The sequence below is a fragment of the Mauremys mutica genome, chromosome 9 (genome assembly GCF_020497125.1).
Source record: "Mauremys mutica isolate MM-2020 ecotype Southern chromosome 9, ASM2049712v1, whole genome shotgun sequence".
Lineage (NCBI taxonomy): Eukaryota > Metazoa > Chordata > Testudines > Geoemydidae > Mauremys > Mauremys mutica.
This window is the reverse complement of record NC_059080.1, coordinates 36,299,602-36,317,085: the sequence shown is the minus strand read 5'-3', so window position 1 is coordinate 36,317,085 and position 17,484 is coordinate 36,299,602. Positions and strand designations below refer to the sequence as shown.

The following is a 17,484-nucleotide window of genomic DNA, read 5'->3' as shown; positions in this document are numbered from 1 at the left end:
TATCCAGACCCTGCAATTCTGTTCTCTCCGGGGCAATGATAGCAGTAATCAAACAGCCTCCTTAAAGCAAAGTATTATTTATTTGGAACAAAAGCGTTTCAGAGAACACGTAACTTCAAAACAATAACAGATTGTATGCATATCTAGCTTTTCCTTCAGGCTTACCATTTCACGGCTCGGGGATAGCCCAAATTATTAGACACTCTCCACAGAGTCTCTCTCTTTGTGTTAGCCTGTCTCCCTAGACAGTTTTTGGCAAGTGACTCCCCCCCCCTTTTTCCCTTGAGAAGGGCTCTAACACTTTGGCATTCTTTTCATTTCCAAATACCAAACTTTGCCAAAATAAGTCTTGCAACTTATTAGAGTGAAGACAGCATTACCGAAGCTAGTCATTTCTATGATTCTATAAGCGTACTCTTCAGTGTTCCGATCTGAGAAGCCAGAGTGTCACCTTCATATACACAACCAGTTGAATTCAGCCATTATAAGCATACAATAAACATTCCACTACCCCCAGTATATAACAACTTGAGCTCACTGACCAGGTCACATACCATGTTCATAAAACTATTACATAGCTGTACTCATAACATTATTACATGTCTGCTCCATATCTGACACACAGACTTTCTAAGAAAGAAAAAGAATAATGAGGCATCATAAATTTCAGCCACAGGTGAACATTTTGGAGGAAGTTCTGAGCTATCGAACAGAGGAGTTTATAATGGACCCTTAACTAAAGCCTTGTCCCATCACTGTGCCATTAGAAAATACAGTATGCACTTATGAAAATTCTATGTTCATTTATGCAGCTGGACTGTAAGACAAAACGTTCAATAAAAGGTAAAATGAATGATCCCCTGGTTGTTCAACAGACTTTACCAAGGGGGAGGATTTAATATATTAATTTTCACCACTGATGGCAGAATCATTCAAGATTTCTACATCTCGTCTTATAACTCTATCACAGATGAAAGAAAAGCCAAAGTTAGCAAAAAAGAAAAAAAATCTGACAGACATTAAGATTGCCTACTCTGACCAAGGTTACTGCAGACATGCACCACATTGTATTTAAAAGCTTTCAGATCAAAGACAACAGAAAACATACTTTGTCCTGTTTCCATTTAAAAATAACAAATTAATTACTCAGGCATGCTCATATTATTTCTTTTAATTGGGAGAACAGAAATATTGCTCAGATTGAAGGATGATTTTGAAAATGTAGCACAGTTTGGGAATAGTGTGTACACAAAGTATTTCACTCTTGTTTTTTTTTTTTTTGGTAAAAGATCAGGTTTATGACAAATTATAAACAATAATAAATCGCAATTATATTCCATTACTTTTACTGCTACCAGATAGGAGAAGGTGGCACATTGTGCCTTCTTAACTCAGCTGCATAGAGACTATGCTGAGACTAAAATGACAATGAATGGTTTTGCACTGATAGTTCAGAGCAGAATAGGGCAGAGAACAGTAGTGGTACTTTGAAGTCTATAGCCCTATGTGATAGTCAGGGATAGGATGTGAAGAAAACAATGATAATATTCCTGGCTACCTCTTTCTTTGAGAAAAAAATGCATTCTTGCACTCACATAGCCCCAAGAGTTATATATTTTACATATGGATGTAAAATTAAGTCCCAAGAAGTCTGTCTACATGGATTTTGGGGTACATCTACTACCGGATTGGCAGGTAGTAATCGATCTACCGAGGATCGATTTATCACGTCCCGTCTAGACGTGATAAATCGATCTGCGAATTGATGCCCGTACTCCACCTCGGCAGGAGGAGTAAGCAGCGTTGACGGGGGAGCCGCGGCAGTCGACTTGCCGCCATGAGGACGGCCAGGTAAGTCGAACTAAGATACTTCGACTTCAGCTACGCAAATAGATCGTAGATCGATTCCCCCCCACTCCCTAGTGTAGACCAGCCCTAACTGCAGGATCAGACCTAATGGGGAGAGTGGGGGCTCACTTTGCTCTTTTATGGAGTGGTAAGATGTGCTACCCACTTTGCCACCAATACCACTCTTCCAAACCCTCCGCATGGATCTGACTCATAAAGGCTCGATTTTGCTCTGTGTAAAGAAGTCATTTTAAACAATTTGATTTATTAAAATACTATTTTTGCTATAAGACATGTTAAAACTGGAAAATTACAAGATACAATGTATGTTGCCACAAACTTTAATAAGAGGCAGATTCAAAGTAACAATAATTTATATATTTTATGTATTGTGTGTGTGAGTATGTGTATTTGCTCCACTCTTCCTTGAGTCACTTCCAAACCAATAACTGTACAGAGGACAATCATTCAAGACCATCCCTACAGAATGTTAGTAAATCAACAGAATGAAGCTGCTTTAATAATAAATGGAGTTTTACTCCCCATAAAGGTTACAGCTTCGAGCCCAATGAGCATGAACCCGAGTATGGCCCTTGAGAAAAGCTAGCAGCCATATGGATCACTCCACTAGTGTAAGAAGTTACTGTGACTTTCTTAGGGCCAATTACAAAAATAATTTAATTATACTGATGGGTTTAAGTGATATAAAATACACACATGCTCTTTAAAAAAAACAATGATTTTTTAAAATGTCAAATTAAACACAGTGTGAACCCTTGTTCTAGTTTTCTGCAGCATCTACAATTATCTGAAGATATAGTTACCAAGTTTTAAATTGTGATCTCAGAGCTATAACCTGCTGAGATTTCACACCAGAACTGAAAGACCAACTTTCAATGAAAGTTCTTAAAAGCCTGGGCAAGACCCTTTCCCCCCAACTTACTTTGAACACTAGATTCCTCCCCACCCCCATCCATAACCACAAATCTACTAGAAAACATCTTACTCACCCTGCATTCTTGGTGTTCGTTTCCTGCGATCCCTGAAGGCTGCCCCTGACTGCAGGGCCTCGAGCAGATTATCCATCACTCCTGTCTCATCACCCTCTGTGAATAGGGGAAAAAGTAAAATTAATCTCAGTGCAATTGAAGTGAGACTGCAGGAAAAAAAGAAAGCAAAACTGACGTTAGATTTACATAAAACCTCTAAATTAAATTAATATATAGTATAACATAATGAACGCTTCATACATACTCCTGACTAGTTTGCTTATGATGCTCTATTAAGCAATACTGATGACAACCCCACTGTTCTTTCAATTTAAAGACCTTGTCCTGTGTATTATTGATGACATCTTCAGTATGCAAATAAACAACTGCTGATCGGTGACTGCTACTTGATGGTTAAGAACCTTATAAGATATTCCTGAGCAAGAATCTAGTGACCCTATTTAATGGAATAAATGCACATGGAGAGATTTGATAAAATATAGTGACTTGAGGTTAAATACCAATTGTGTTAATATTGCAAACATTTAAAACAGTCTGCTTCTATCTCAGAGATCTATAAAATAAACACATTTCTTTCCATTTATTTATTTATTCATTCTATTTATACTGCATGCCTACTAATTTCACGTGGGTTTTCCTTTCCTTCCTTTCAAGTAGGTAGCTTTGAGAAGGAATAAAAAAATGACTTCACTGCTAGACATATATCTGAACTCAGTACACAGGATGCCATTTCTTTCTTGCTCCCATTTTTTCGTATTCAGGGAGGCAAGCCATTAGGCCTTAAATTGCCTGGCTCCCTGGAGCATTATGGGAGGTTGGTTAAAATGATTAAATTATTTTTTCTATTATTCATATGAGTGTTTAACTTTCTTCATGTTTCAATTTGTTCTGCTATTAAGGGCTCAGGGTGGCATGTAATAATGCATAAATACAGGTCAAGGATTGCCATAAGTTGTAACTGCATCAATGAACCATGTCTCTTGTTCTGTTCATGTGTATATGTTAAGATCTAACTCTCAAAAGCTGACTAGACTGAGTGAACAGGTAGAGTAATGCGATGTTGAATTTTTATTAGCATCTCTGGGACTTTTTGTTGTCAACTGAATATTAAGTACCTCACTGGACTGTAGGAAGACAATTAGTTTACATGAAAGATTCGTGTCTTTGTAAATATTTTTAGTCTGTGAATCATTTAGAAACAATAGGATGCTGAAAGACATATTCAGAAGATACATTATCTCTGTCTTCTCCCACCCCCTCATTACTTCTATAGCACTCTTCCACTGCATATGGTTCTTCAGTTTGGTTCACTGCAACATATAGATTAATTGGGCCACATTCAGACCTGAAGTGAGAATATGCCAATCCCATAACAGTCCTTTTTTCATATTTGTAGACGACAAACATTAGTGCAAGTTAAATGGTAAACTGAAATTGTAAATCAACACAATAGAAAACATTTAGCATTCAGCAGGTGTGGAAAACGTGTAAGTTATGTGTAGTGGGACGTGGAAGGCAGCACAGCCAGAAAAGCAACCAACAGAAGCCTCTCAAATAGCAGGCCAGATTCTGATCTTGTTTTCTCCTTGTGAATCTTTAACCCTTGATGTCAATGGAACTATTCCTTGTGCCACTTAGGTCAGAAGTGTGTGTGTGTGGAGGGGAAGTGGTTGTTTTTGCTTACATGACTCTGTTAGTTGTTTTTCCTGCACTGAATTTATGTTTAAAAGATAAAGAGTTAAGAGAAAGTAAAATGAGAATGAACTATTACAGCAAACATTTAGCCTCAAATGCTTATTAAAGCACGGAAACAAAAATATACAGTACCAGTTTCAAAAATGGACTGAATATGGTCACTTCAATGTAAATTTAGCTGTTCTATTATAGACCTTATGTTCAAAAATTAATAAACACAGTGGTTACCAATATGCATTTTAGAAAAATTTTAACTGCATTTCCAGTTAAAAAAATAAATAAAAAAGTACAGAAACAATCTACTAACTCCTTTAACACCTCACATACCTTTATACAAACTCCCAATACTTTACAGTGGGTGTCACTGTCCTACCTTTAGTTACTCTGGCAGCTAAAACAACAAATTTTTATGGAATATCAAAGTAAACAACTGTGTAACACTAGACATGGACTACAGAGGCTGTGTTTTTCAGAATTTTGTCATTCAGATTTTAATTTTGCAGAAGCAGACCTTAGGTTGGGTTCAGATCTTAATTAAATTTTATCTGAACCAAAAGTTCTCAAGTGACTAATGGGAATTGGATAGGAAGTTCCACTTTGGGTTGATTTTCATCTAAAAGTGATGAGTATGGTTAGAATGGAATTTCAGACTTCCCTAGCAGCTTTTGTACCAGATATATAAAAAAGATCTTGGGTAATATATTTAATTTGTTCTACACCACCTGCAAAGGTACAGCAACTTGTAAAAGGAAAATCTCCAGTTTAATAAAGTTGAGAAACCACTATCTAGCACAGGTATTTTATATGAAACAAAAATAAATATTACATTTCTTTCTTCCCAAATGGCAAGAACATTAATGGGGTGGGAGTTTGACCTGGCCTCAAGGAATGAGGCAGCAGCTTCTGAGTTCACCCTTTCTTTCTTGATGGAGTCCTAGCACCAGGAGGGAAGGGGGTATTAGAGAACATGTATGTGAAACTTCTCTCCCTGCAACATCATGCCGGGAAGAGCTGGAATCTGAGGGGTCCCTGTTTTCTGGCCTTCTTGACCCCTCGGTTATTTGTTGTGAGGATCCTGATTGGCCCTGGTCAATGAAGATAAAAATCATGTCTATACTGCCCTGAAATTTGAATGGAGGGGGTGTGAACAGCAGCGCACTTCACAGAGGGGTGTGCTGCAATCTCCTGGTGGATGCTGCGTGTACGAACTTAAAGGTCCCTAGAACACACTAATGCGAACTTTGAGGAAGTACAGACATGCCCTAACAAGGAGACTAGGGTTTACCTCAATTTACTAACTCACATGAAAATTATGAACTGCCTTGTTTTCATTAGTTTTTTACCCCCTATTAGTTACAAGATAAGAACACATCTTTTTTCCAATGAAGACAAGACCACTGAGTTTGCCCTCGTTGTCTCTAGTTTTGTTTTACGCTGCTTTAGCCTGGTGTCAGATTGCTGAGATGTAGAATACTTTTGGAAATCATGTTTTGGGATAGGAAATAATTTATACCATAATGCAAAACTGGCCCATGTGCCAACTTGTTTTCTTTTATTTCCCTTCAGCAACAAAGTGTGAGAGTCCAGTGTGGCCAATGGTGTTTTTCAAGCCCAGTCAGAGACATAGCCTAATTGTTGCAGGGAGTGTGAGGAGTTGCTATAATTAGAGCAGGGCAATGGTTCACACCTCAAAGCTACATTTTGTCTGTTCCCCTAACTGCCCAATGATTGCTTTGTGGTGCCCACAACGGTTGTGCGGTCCAATACTGGAAGACTGAACTGGATAGGACTGGTATCTGCTAGGTAGCTTGGGAGTGATCTGTCCCATTTTGATTCAAATTGGTTATTTAAAGCCAATAAAGTTGCAGCCTTATTTTAACCATGTCACTGTCCTATGTCTTATTCCACAAGTGTTAAGGACAAAAATCACTTTGCAAATGTCATTGTTTACAGATATGCTGAACTGGCACAGAGGTTGGTCTGCTAAGTTTAGATATACACAACAAGTTCTGTAAAGCTTGGGGCTCTTCAAAACAGGAGTTTTGATTCATGCCCACCTCTACTCTTAGCAGATTTTACATTCAGGGTTTTTTTAGCCAACTTTTATAATAACGATGTCTTTCAAAACTATTTTCATGTGCAACCCAACTTCAAGAATACAAATAAAAGGTTTACTGCAGCAGACCTATATGCATTCGATGATTTTATCATTACAGCTCCATTACAAAAAAGGGCACGCATGTAGTATAATATTAGCGCAAACATATGTAGCATTATGGTAAATAATGCACAAAACTATAATAACTGGGTCATCTGTAGTCTGTGTAATCTCATTTGCGGTCAAAATGCCTTTGTGTAGTCAGACATAAGACTGAAGGGGAAATTAAAGACATGGATCTTCTTGCACAAGGAAGCACTTCAGTATTGCTATGCCCAAACCAAGACAGCTCAAAGCATGTCCACTTGGTCAGTAATAATTTCTAATATTTTAATCACATATTTGTTTTTAGCAAAAATAATCAATTTTGGTAATGAGCAGGTGTTATATGTCTATGCTTACATGGACTGCAGATGAACTGAATAAACATTTTGTATTTTGAAGAAATTAACTACATCTTATAACTCAGATAGCACATGCCGTCAAACAGAAGTGACACTCAATTTCAAAATCAACAAAACCCTCCAGCGGGCAGATGCTGTCCACCAACTGAAGCTGCCAGTAAATGTAATTTGGGTAAGGAATGGTAAATGTAAAATGTAATGGGTAAGGAATGGTGTCCCTAGCCTCTGTTTGTCAGAGGGGGGAGATGGATGGCAGGAGAGAGATCATTTGATCATTACCTATTAGGTTCACTCCCGCTGGGGAACCTGGCATTGACCACTGTCGGCAGACAGGATACTGGGCTGGATGGACCTTTGGATGGACCAGTATGGCCGTTCTTATGTTCTTAATATACAGTATTAGCCACTAGCGTTTAATTATACTCAAACAATACAAGAACTCCACATTATAATCCAATAGCTCCCTGCTTGTTACATGTTATCAAGAAATAGGTCATAACTTTTTAAATGCCTTTGAACAACATAGATCCAGCACACAACCACTCACAAATCTGTTCCAGTGGACACATTCAGTTAGTTTCCCTAGGCTGCTGAAATCTGTGTTATCTGGTTGGCAGAGCAAGCAAGTTTGTCACTTATGAGTGGTCACATCAGTATTGCAATAGGAATTGATTATTCAGTCAATAACATGCAATTCAAAGTTCTCAAATGCATGGCTTTACATACTATTCTGACAAAGACAGGTTATGTAGGAGGTAGTATATAAGTACACAATTAAGTCATGATGACTCATCATTTAATCAATATATCAAACATGGTACCAATTATTACAATGAAATAAATTCTGAATTCTCAAAGTATTGCTTGGTATTGGCAGAGGGCATAGTGGATTACCTGGAGCTTTCAGCTCACATGGTCACAGGCAGGCCACCCGAGCTGTTGAATCACTAATTAATGATTTATTTGCCACATTAAGAATATTGCAGCCTTAAAATCAGTGGAGTTAGAAATCACACAGCCAGACAAGTACAGTCTCTCTGAAAAAGAAGTCTGTGGAAAAGATTATGACAGCTATTCATAGAGAGGTAATAGAGCTCTCTGCTACCATGAAGGAAGAAAGTGTTTTGGAAAGAGTCTTCGCTGATTTGCTCCTATCCAGTAAAAGGAAAGAAAAGAAAAAAGAAAAGAAAGGTTTTTTTTGGAACCTGGAATAAATGATTAGATTAATCTGGACAGTGTAAATTACAGGAATCCAGAGAGCAACCCTCAGTGCCCATATATCTTCATGGAAGTTCAGTTTTACTTTTAACAAATACGTACAGGCCCTGTTTCAGGAAGTCAAGTTACTTAAGTACATGTCTAACTTTAAGCACATGAATTATCCCATTGCTCTCAATATCTTGAAAGTAACGCACATGTGTAAATAGCTTCCCTTATTAGGTCCATTAAAATTTGTACAAAATTCTGCTGCATATTATAGAAGCAAGCATATATACAAAAGGAAGGGGGAGGGATAGCTCAGTGGTTTGAGCACTGGCCTGCTAAACTAAGGGTTGTGAGCTCAATCCTTGAGGGGGCCATTTGGGGATTGGTCCTGCTTTGAGCAGGGGGTTGGACTAGATGATCTCCTGAGGTCCCTTCCAACCCTAATATTCTATGAGTCTAAGACCTGGAAAGCAACTAAGCCACAGTTTGAGAAGAACCAGACATTGGAGCAAAGATTTTGTGGGAGCACATAACCTCTGACCAGAATGAAAAAAAAAAGAATAAGGTTGGACAGGAGTGTGAAGGAGCACAGAGACAGCAGGAATAAGAGAAATCCATCCAGTTGACTCAACCATAGGACTGATACCACAAACAGTTGTTAAACGGTCCATCACAAAACTGGGAAAAATCTGTTGTGCTCAAGAAACCTCAACCTGCAATTTTCACCTGAGAAGCTAGACTTGCTTGATAAGAATTGTTAGAGAGTGTAGAATTAAGCAAAACTGTTCCAGGAAGTTTGTGATTAGTATGCGACAAAAGAATGAATTGGGGTGGGAGAAAAAAAACCAATGAGTTACCGAATCAATTGTTCTCTCCAACTTACGGTGTTGCATACATTATAGAAAGCAGTCTATTTTGGTGATTCTTGAACATATAATGGAAAAGGAGGCTTAAGTTTTCCATTGAATAAACTTTTTTAACGCTTTCTTCTACAAATGTGAACATATAACAGTAATATACTTTATTAAATAGGGGACATAGCTGCTTGTTCATTATATCAAACCAAATATCTTTAAGAAACTATCTGATGGGGTGTGTGAGGGATGATCTTATATTTTCTTCATAAAACAACTGGATCTGAAACATTACAATGAATCCATTAAACTGTTGTTCAACTAACTAGCAACCTACGGCTACAGCTAATATAAAATGGTATGTCAGAGACTGAAGTAGATCAGATGGAAACAAAACTAAACTAAACTAAACTAAAAGGAAGCGGTGCCGGAAGCTTTTCCCCTAGCAATGCCCATAAGGGAGCACCCCTAGTGACCCCTGGAGTCGCACCTCTATGGCGCGGTATAAGGGGAGCAGCGCGCTTCCCCCACCCTCAGTTCCTTCTTGCCAGACAACTCCAACAGAGAGGAAGGAGGGTGGGATGTGGAATAGACATGAGCAACACATCTCGAAGAACACCAGTTACGGAAAGGTAATTGTCTTTTCTTCTTCAAGTGATTGCTCATGTGCATTCCACAATAGATGATTCCAAGATATATATCTGTTGGAGGTGGGTAGGAATTCACAGACTCTCGGGACGGAGTAGAGCCCTGACGAACCCGGCATCCTCCCTGGTTTGTGAGATGATTGCATAATGCGAGATGAATATGTGAACCGAAGACCATGTGGCAGCCCTACAAATGTCCTGAATGGGAACATGGGCTAAAAAGGCAGCCAATGAGGCTTGCACCCTAGTCAAGTGTGCCCTCACAATCGGCGGCGGGGGAACTCCCGACAGGTCATAACATGTACGAATACACAAGGTGATCCAGTTGGAGAGCCGCTGAGTGGAGATCGGCCAACCTTCGTGTGTTCGGCTGAGGAGACGAACAGCTGCGGGGACTTCTTGATCAACTTAGTCCGCTCCAGGTAAAAGGCCAGAGCTCGTCTCACATCCAGCATGTGGAGGCGCCGCTCCTCACTGGATGCATGGGGCTTGGGACAGAGCACCAGCAGGAAGATGTCCTGACCCATGTGGTAGATTGAGACCACCTCGCGGAGGAACAAAGGATGTGGTCGGAGCTGGACCTTATCCTTATGGAATACGGTTTATGGGGGTTCGGAGGTCAGGGCCCTGATGTGATCGCCACCAGGAAGGCTACCTTCCATGAGAGGTGCATCCAGGAGCACATAGCTAGTGGCTCAAACAGGAGACCCGTCAGCCGGGCCAGCACCAAGTTCAGGTTCCATTGCAAGACTGGGGGCTTAACGTATGGGACAAGACAATCGAATCTCTTAAGGAATAGGCCAGTCATAGCATGGAAGAACACCATGTGCTCCTGCACTGGCAGGTGGAAGGCTGATATGGCCGTCAAGTATACCTTGACGGACGAGGGTGATAGGCCTTGGGCTCTAAGGTGAAGAAAGTAGTCTAAAATGAGTTGGATTGGAGCAGCCACGGGCAAAACGCCCCGATCGCCTGCCCACCGGGAAAACTGAGACCATTTCACCAAGTAGGCTCGGCGCGTGGAGGGCCGTCTGCTTTCCAGGAGGACACGCTGAACCCCTTCCAAGCACATCCTTTCCTCCCAGCCTAACCAATGAGCAGCCATGCCATGAGGTGGCGTGCCGCTAGGTTGGGGTGGAGGAGGTGGGTCCAGGCGGGACAGCAACGGCCATGGCAGGGCAACTGCCAGGCTCGTGAGAGTCCCATATCAATGCTGCCTGGGCCATGCCGGGGCAATCAGGAGGACCCGGGCCTTCTCCCAGACCTTGACAATCAGCAGGATCAGGGGGAAGGCATAGAGAAGCTGGCCTCACCAGGATAGGAGGAAGGCATCGGAGATGGCACCCTCTTCCCCACAAGCCCCCCAGAGCAGAAACAAGGACACTGGCAGTTCTGCCGAATCACGAACGGGTCCACCTGGGGAGTTCCCCACTCTTGGAAAATCCTGTGCACCACCTCTGGGTGTAGTGACCACTCATGCTGAGAGGAGAAGTCTCGGCTCAGGCAATCTGCTGACGAGTTCCAGGCTCCTGGTAAGTGGTGGGCTTGTAGGCAAATGTCATGGGCTATATACAAGTCTCACAGCCTGAAAGCTTCCTGGCAGATGGCAGAGGAGCTGGCCCCGCCTTGCCTATTGATGTAAAACACTGAGGCCGTGTTGTCCATGAGAACTCTGACCACTCTGCCTTCCAGGTGTGAGCGGAAGGCCATGCATGCCAGCCAGACCACCCTGAGCTCCTTGACGTTATATGCAGGTTAAGGTCTGAACGCACCTTGGGTCTGAACGTTCCCCACATGGGCTCCCCTCCTCAGGTCCGAAGTGTCAGACACCAGCTCCACCAATGAGGCTCTGCCCCTGAACAGGATCCCATGGAGCATGTTCCCCAGGGAGGACCACCATTGTAGGGAGGTGATCACCAGTTCGGGAACAGTGAGGACTTTGTCCATCCTGTCCCTGGACTGGGAGAACACCAAGGCCAACCAGAGCTGGAGGAGCCTTATCCTGAGTCTGTCATGGCAAACCACATATGTGCATCCCAACATGTGATCCAGGAGCTGGAGGCACCTCTGGCTGTGGTCACGGGGAACCTTGTGACTGTGTCGATGATCCCTTTCAGGGTCTCGAATCTGTCCGGTGGGAGGGAGGCCCTGGCCGACGTGGCGTCCAGGACTGCCCCGATAAATTCTATGCACTGTACCGGGACTAATGTAGAGTTGGTGTCGTTTACCAACAGGCCCAGAGTGGCGCAATGGACAGGAGGAGTGCCATGTGATCCTGCACCTCTGACCTGCAGCTGCCCTTGACCAGCCAGTCATTGAGATAGGGGAAGATCTGAACCCCACGACGGCTGACACCACAGACATGCACCCTGGGAGCAGTGGACAGGCCAAATGGGAGGACCATAAATTGGTAGTGTTCCTGCCTAACAATGAAATGTCTGTACCCCTCGGATATATGAATGTGGAAGAACGCGCCTGCAGATCAAGGGCGGCGTACCAGTCCCCAGGATCCGGGGAGGGGATGATGGAGGCCAGAGAGACCATGCAAAAATTGAGCTTCACCATGTACTGGGTGCAGGTCCAGGATGGGCGTCAGTCCCCCTTTGGCCTTCGGGATAAGAAAGTAGTGGGAGTAGTACGCCTTGTGTCTGAAGTTTGCTGGCACCAATTCCACTGCTCCTAGGCCCAGGAGCCACCCCACCTTCTGCTTGAGCAGGGCCTCGTGAGAGGGGTCCCCCAGGAGTGACAAGGTTGGAGGGTGGTTGGGCAGGATAGAGGTAAACTGGAGGGTGTCGCCCCAGGAGAAAGTGTTGAAGTCTCAACGGTCCAAGATCAGCCCCGACCATTTGGGAGAAAAGCACACAACCGGTTTATTGCGGGTGGATCCCTGGTATGGACTGATAAATTGCTCCCTGGCATCCCGTCAAAACTGACGTTTCCCCACCTGTTTGCCCTCGAAAGGCCCAAGCTGGGGGGCAGACCGGGACTACCTCTGTGGGTGTTTCTTATAGTCCCATGACTTTTTATAAGGGGGCTCATATTTAGAGTGGGTGGCCTAGGTGGGAGCCTGCTGAGGCTTCACTTTGGTCCTGGCCAGAGCTGGGACATAGAGGCCAAGTGGCTTAAGCATTGTGCAGGAATCTTTCAGGCCGTGCAATTTCACGTCTGTCTGTTCTGCAAACAGGGCCTTGCCGTCGAATGGAAGGCCCTGCAAGGACAACCCCGACAACAGGAGCCACGACGCCCTGGACATCGCAGAGGCCATAGACCTTGCAGCCGTAGCCGTGGCATCTGATGCTGCCTGCAGGGTTCCCTGGTAGCCGCTGTACCCTCCTCCACCAGAGCCTTGAACTCCTTGTCATGCTCCTGGAGGGAGTCCTCGAATGTGGGCAGAGCGCCCCACAAATTGAACCCATACTGCCCCAGGAGGGCCTGATGGTTTGCCACCCTTAACTGGAAACTAGAAGATGAATAAACCTTTCTCCCGAATAAGTCCAGCCTCCTTGAGTCTTTATTTTTCAGAGCAGGGGCTGGTTGGCCCTGCCTCTCCCTATAGTTGACTGACTCGACCACCAGGGAGTTGGGGGCAGGGTGGGTGTACAGGTATTCATGCCCCTTGGCGGGCACAAAGTACTTGAGTTCTGCCCTCTTAGAGATGGGGGGAAAGGAAGCTGGGGTTTTCCACAAGGCGTTTGAAATTTTTGCTGCCCCTTCGTGGAGTGGGAGAGCCACCCTGCCCGGTGTCAAGGCCGAAAGGACGTTGAAGAGGGACTCTGAGGGTTGAAGGTTGAGGTTCGATGCCACCCTTTTCAACAGTTACTGGTGAGCCTTAAAGTCCTCCTGCAGAACAGGTGAGGAGGGGCTGTAATCACCTCATCAGGGGAGGATGAGGATAGGGGTGCGGTACCCTGCATACCCACCTGTACCAGAGGTCCCACCACTTGGTCGCCCTCCAGGCGTGGAACCGGAGATGAACACCCCACCGACTCCTTTCTGGGAGGCTGAGAGAGGGAGGCCGATGGTCTCTCCGAGGCTCCGGCCACTGAGCGAGCCCCCACGGGGGGCTGCGTCGGGCGCCATGGGGCCTACTGGTACCATGGTGCCAGCCAAGGAGCCTGGTGCCAGTCTGTTCAGCCTGACTAGCCTGTCCCATTGACTGACGACTACAAAGGGCTGCTGTACGACCTGCCGCTGTCCCAGGACCAGGAGGAGCCTCCTCGTCAGGAATGGTGCCGACCACAAGACCGTAATCCCGGCGTGGAGGAGCAGGAGTACCGCCGGTCGCAGCTGCTCTGCGATCGGCTCCGATGGGTGGATCTGCGACAGCGAGGTGCTGGCGACTGACGTCTGGGACTACGGGAGTGGTTCCACGGTGGGGTCCTGGAGTGAGACGAAGAACGGGAACAGCGTCGATGTCCGTAGCACGATGGGCTACGGTAGCCTCTTGGAGACGAGGACTTCTGGTGCTGTCTGTCCTGGTCTTGACAGGGTCCGCTCCCCTCATAAAGTCTATGGTCCCTTGAGGCAGAGTGGTGCCTGGAATCCCTGCCAGTTGGAACCCAGCCAGACAACCTGGTGGGGGTCGACAGGGACTGGTGCGGACCATGCACGGGGTGGTTGCTGAGCAGTGAACTGCATCGGGAACATTCCCTAGACCGCGAATGGTACTGACCAGGCAGTGATTGCAGAGATCCAAGCGGTGGCTTCCCTCTGAACCAGGGAGCCAATGGTGGTGGTGCCCCTGGTACTGGCAGAGACATAACGTCCCGGGCCACTTGCAGGGCCTCTGGCATGGAGGACACCCGGACATCCGGAGAGGTCAGTGCCGAGTGAGCCGGGCTGCTCTAGACCACCTGAGTCGGAGGCCTGGAGGCCGATGAGGATCAAGAACTTCCCAACGTGGGTCTAGTCTCTTCCCTGGTCTTGCTCCGGTGTCTCGGCAGAGAAGACCTCTTCTTAGCCTTTTTAGAAGCAGCAAAGAATCCTGTGGCACCTTATAGACTAACAGACGTTTTGCAGCATGAGCTTTCGTGGGTGAATACCCACTTCTTCGGATGCAAGTAGTGGAAATTTCCAGGGGCAGGTTTATATAGGCAAGCAAGAAGCAAGCTAGAGATAACGAGGTTAGTTCAATCAGGGAGGATGAGGCCCTGTTCTAGCAGTTGAGTGAAAACCAAGGGAGGAGAAACTGGTTCTGTAGTTGGCAAGCCATTCACAGTCTTTGTTTAATCCTGAGCTGATGGTGTCAAATTTGCAGATGAACTGGAGCTCAGCAGTTTCTCTTTGAAGTCTGGACCTGAAGTTTTTTTGCTGCAGGATGGCCACCTTAAGATCTGCTATTGTGTGGCCAGGGAGGTTGAAGTGTTCTCCTACAGGTTTTTGTATATTGCCATTCCTAATATCTGATTTGTGTCCATTTATCCTTTTCCTTAGAGACTGTCCAGTTTGGCCGATGTACATAGCAGAGGGGCTTTGCTGGCATATGATGGCATATATTACATTGGTGGACGTGCAGGTGAATGAACCGGTGATGGTGTGGCTGATCTGGTTCGGTCTATTTCAAATTTAATGACAATATATATTCTCCAGATCAGTGGCACCGCTATGGGCACCCGCATGGCCCCACAATATGCCAATATTTTTATGGCTGACCTGGAACAACGCTTCCTCAGCTCCCGTCCACTCACGCCCCTTCTCTAGCTACGCTACATTGATGACATCTTCATCATCTGGACCCATGGGAAGGAGACTCTGGAAAAATTCCACCACGATTTCAACAGCTTCCACCCCACCATCAACCTCAGCCTGGACCAATCTACACGGGAGGTCCACTTCCTAGACACTACGGTGCAAATAATTGATCTTCACATTAACACCACCCTATACCGAAAACCTACTGACCGCTATGCCTACCTTCATGCCTCCAGCTTCCATCCCGGGCACACCACAAGATCCATTGTCTACAGCCAAGCACTGAGGTACAACCGCATCTGCTCTAACCCCACAGACAGAGACCAACACCTACAAAATCTCCACCAAGCATTCTCAAAACTACAGTACCCGCACGAGGAAATAAGGAAACAGATCAACAGAGCCAGACGTGTACCCAGAAGCCTCCTACTGCAAGACAAACCCAAGAAAGAAACCAACAGGACTCCACTGGCCATCACATACAGTCCCCAGCTAAAACCCCTCCAGCGCATCATCAGGGATCTACAACCCATCCTGGACAATGACCTCACACTTTCACAGGCCTTGGGTGGCAGGCCAGTCCTCGCCCACAGACAACCTGCCAACCTGAAGCATATTCTCACCAGTAACTGCACACCGCACCATAGTAACTCTAGCTCAGGAACCAATCCATGCAACAAACCTCGATGCCAACTCTGCCCACATATCTACACCAGCGACACCATCACAGGAGCGAACCAGATCAGCCACACCATCACCGGTTCATTCACCTGCACACCCACCAATGTAATATATGCCATCATATGCCAGCAATGCCCCTCTGCTATGTACATCGGCCAAACTGGACAGTCTCTAAGGAAAAGGATAAATGGACACAAATCAGATATTAGGAATGGCAATATACAAAAACCTGTAGGAGAACACTTCAACCTCCCTGGCCACACAATAGCAGATCTTAAGGTGGCCGTCCTGCAGCAAAAAAACTTCAGGTCCAGACTTCAAAGAGAAACTGCTGAGCTCCAGTTCATCTGCAAATTTGACACCATCAGCTCAGGATTAAACAAAGACTGTGAATGGCTTGCCAACTACAGAACCAGTTTCTCCTCCCTTGGTTTTCACTCAACTGCTAGAACAGGGCCTCATCCTCCCTGATTGAACTAACCTCGTTATCTCTAGTTTGCTTCTTGCTTGCCTATATAAACCTGCCCCTGGAAATTTCCACTACTTGCATCCGAAGAAGTGGGTATTCACCCACGAAAGCTCATGCTGCAAAACGTCTGTTAGTCTATAAGGTGCCACAGGATTCTTTGCTGCTTCTACAGAACCAGACTAACACGGCTACCCCTCTGATACTTAGCCTTTTTAGTGTGCCCCGCGGACGGGGAGTGATGCCGACTGGTGGAAGGCACCGAAGGGTTGCCGCATACCGAGATTGCGGTACTCGGTGCGGACTCGGAGCAGCGCACTGGAGTTGGGGTCAATGCTGACTCCATCAGAATGGCTTGAGGCAAATGTCCCTTTCCTTCTTGGTCTGAGGCTTGGAGGATCGCTGAGATGAGTTTCCCTCAGAAAGTGTAAAAAGTCCATGTGCGGATCACTTACTGGCATTGGCCGCCTGCAAGTGTCGCACGACTTAAAGCCCAGGGCACACTAAACTAAACTAAACTAACACTAATCTAAACTACTTTAGCTACAGGTACTACTAACTATGAACAAACAAGAGTTCAAGAGGAAAGCTGCAGGCCAAGCTGGAGCAGAGCAGTTCCAATGCACCTTCATTGGCGGTAAGGAGGAACTGAGGGTGTGGGGAGTGCACAGAGCCCCTTATACCGCGCCATAGGGGCACCACTCCAGGGGTCACTGGGGAGCTCCCCTAAAGTTATTGCTAGGGGGAAAAACTTCCGGCACCGGTGCACGTGGCGAGCAAGCACACCTACTGTGGAATGCACATGAGTAATCACTTGAAGAAGA

General features: G+C 45.2%; 1 protein-coding gene across 3 annotated transcripts in view; it reads right to left on the bottom strand.

The window, feature by feature from the left end:
* Positions 1-17,484, bottom strand: part of DIAPH2 (diaphanous related formin 2) — an 834,834-nt gene that overhangs the window by 146,519 nt on the left and 670,831 nt on the right. For all 3 annotated transcript variants that reach the window (XM_045029932.1, XM_045029931.1, XM_045029930.1), the window contains one exon: positions 2,859-2,954. In XM_045029932.1, the coding sequence (XP_044885867.1) occupies positions 2,859-2,954 (96 nt within the window). The remainder of the gene's footprint in view (positions 1-2,858; positions 2,955-17,484) is intronic.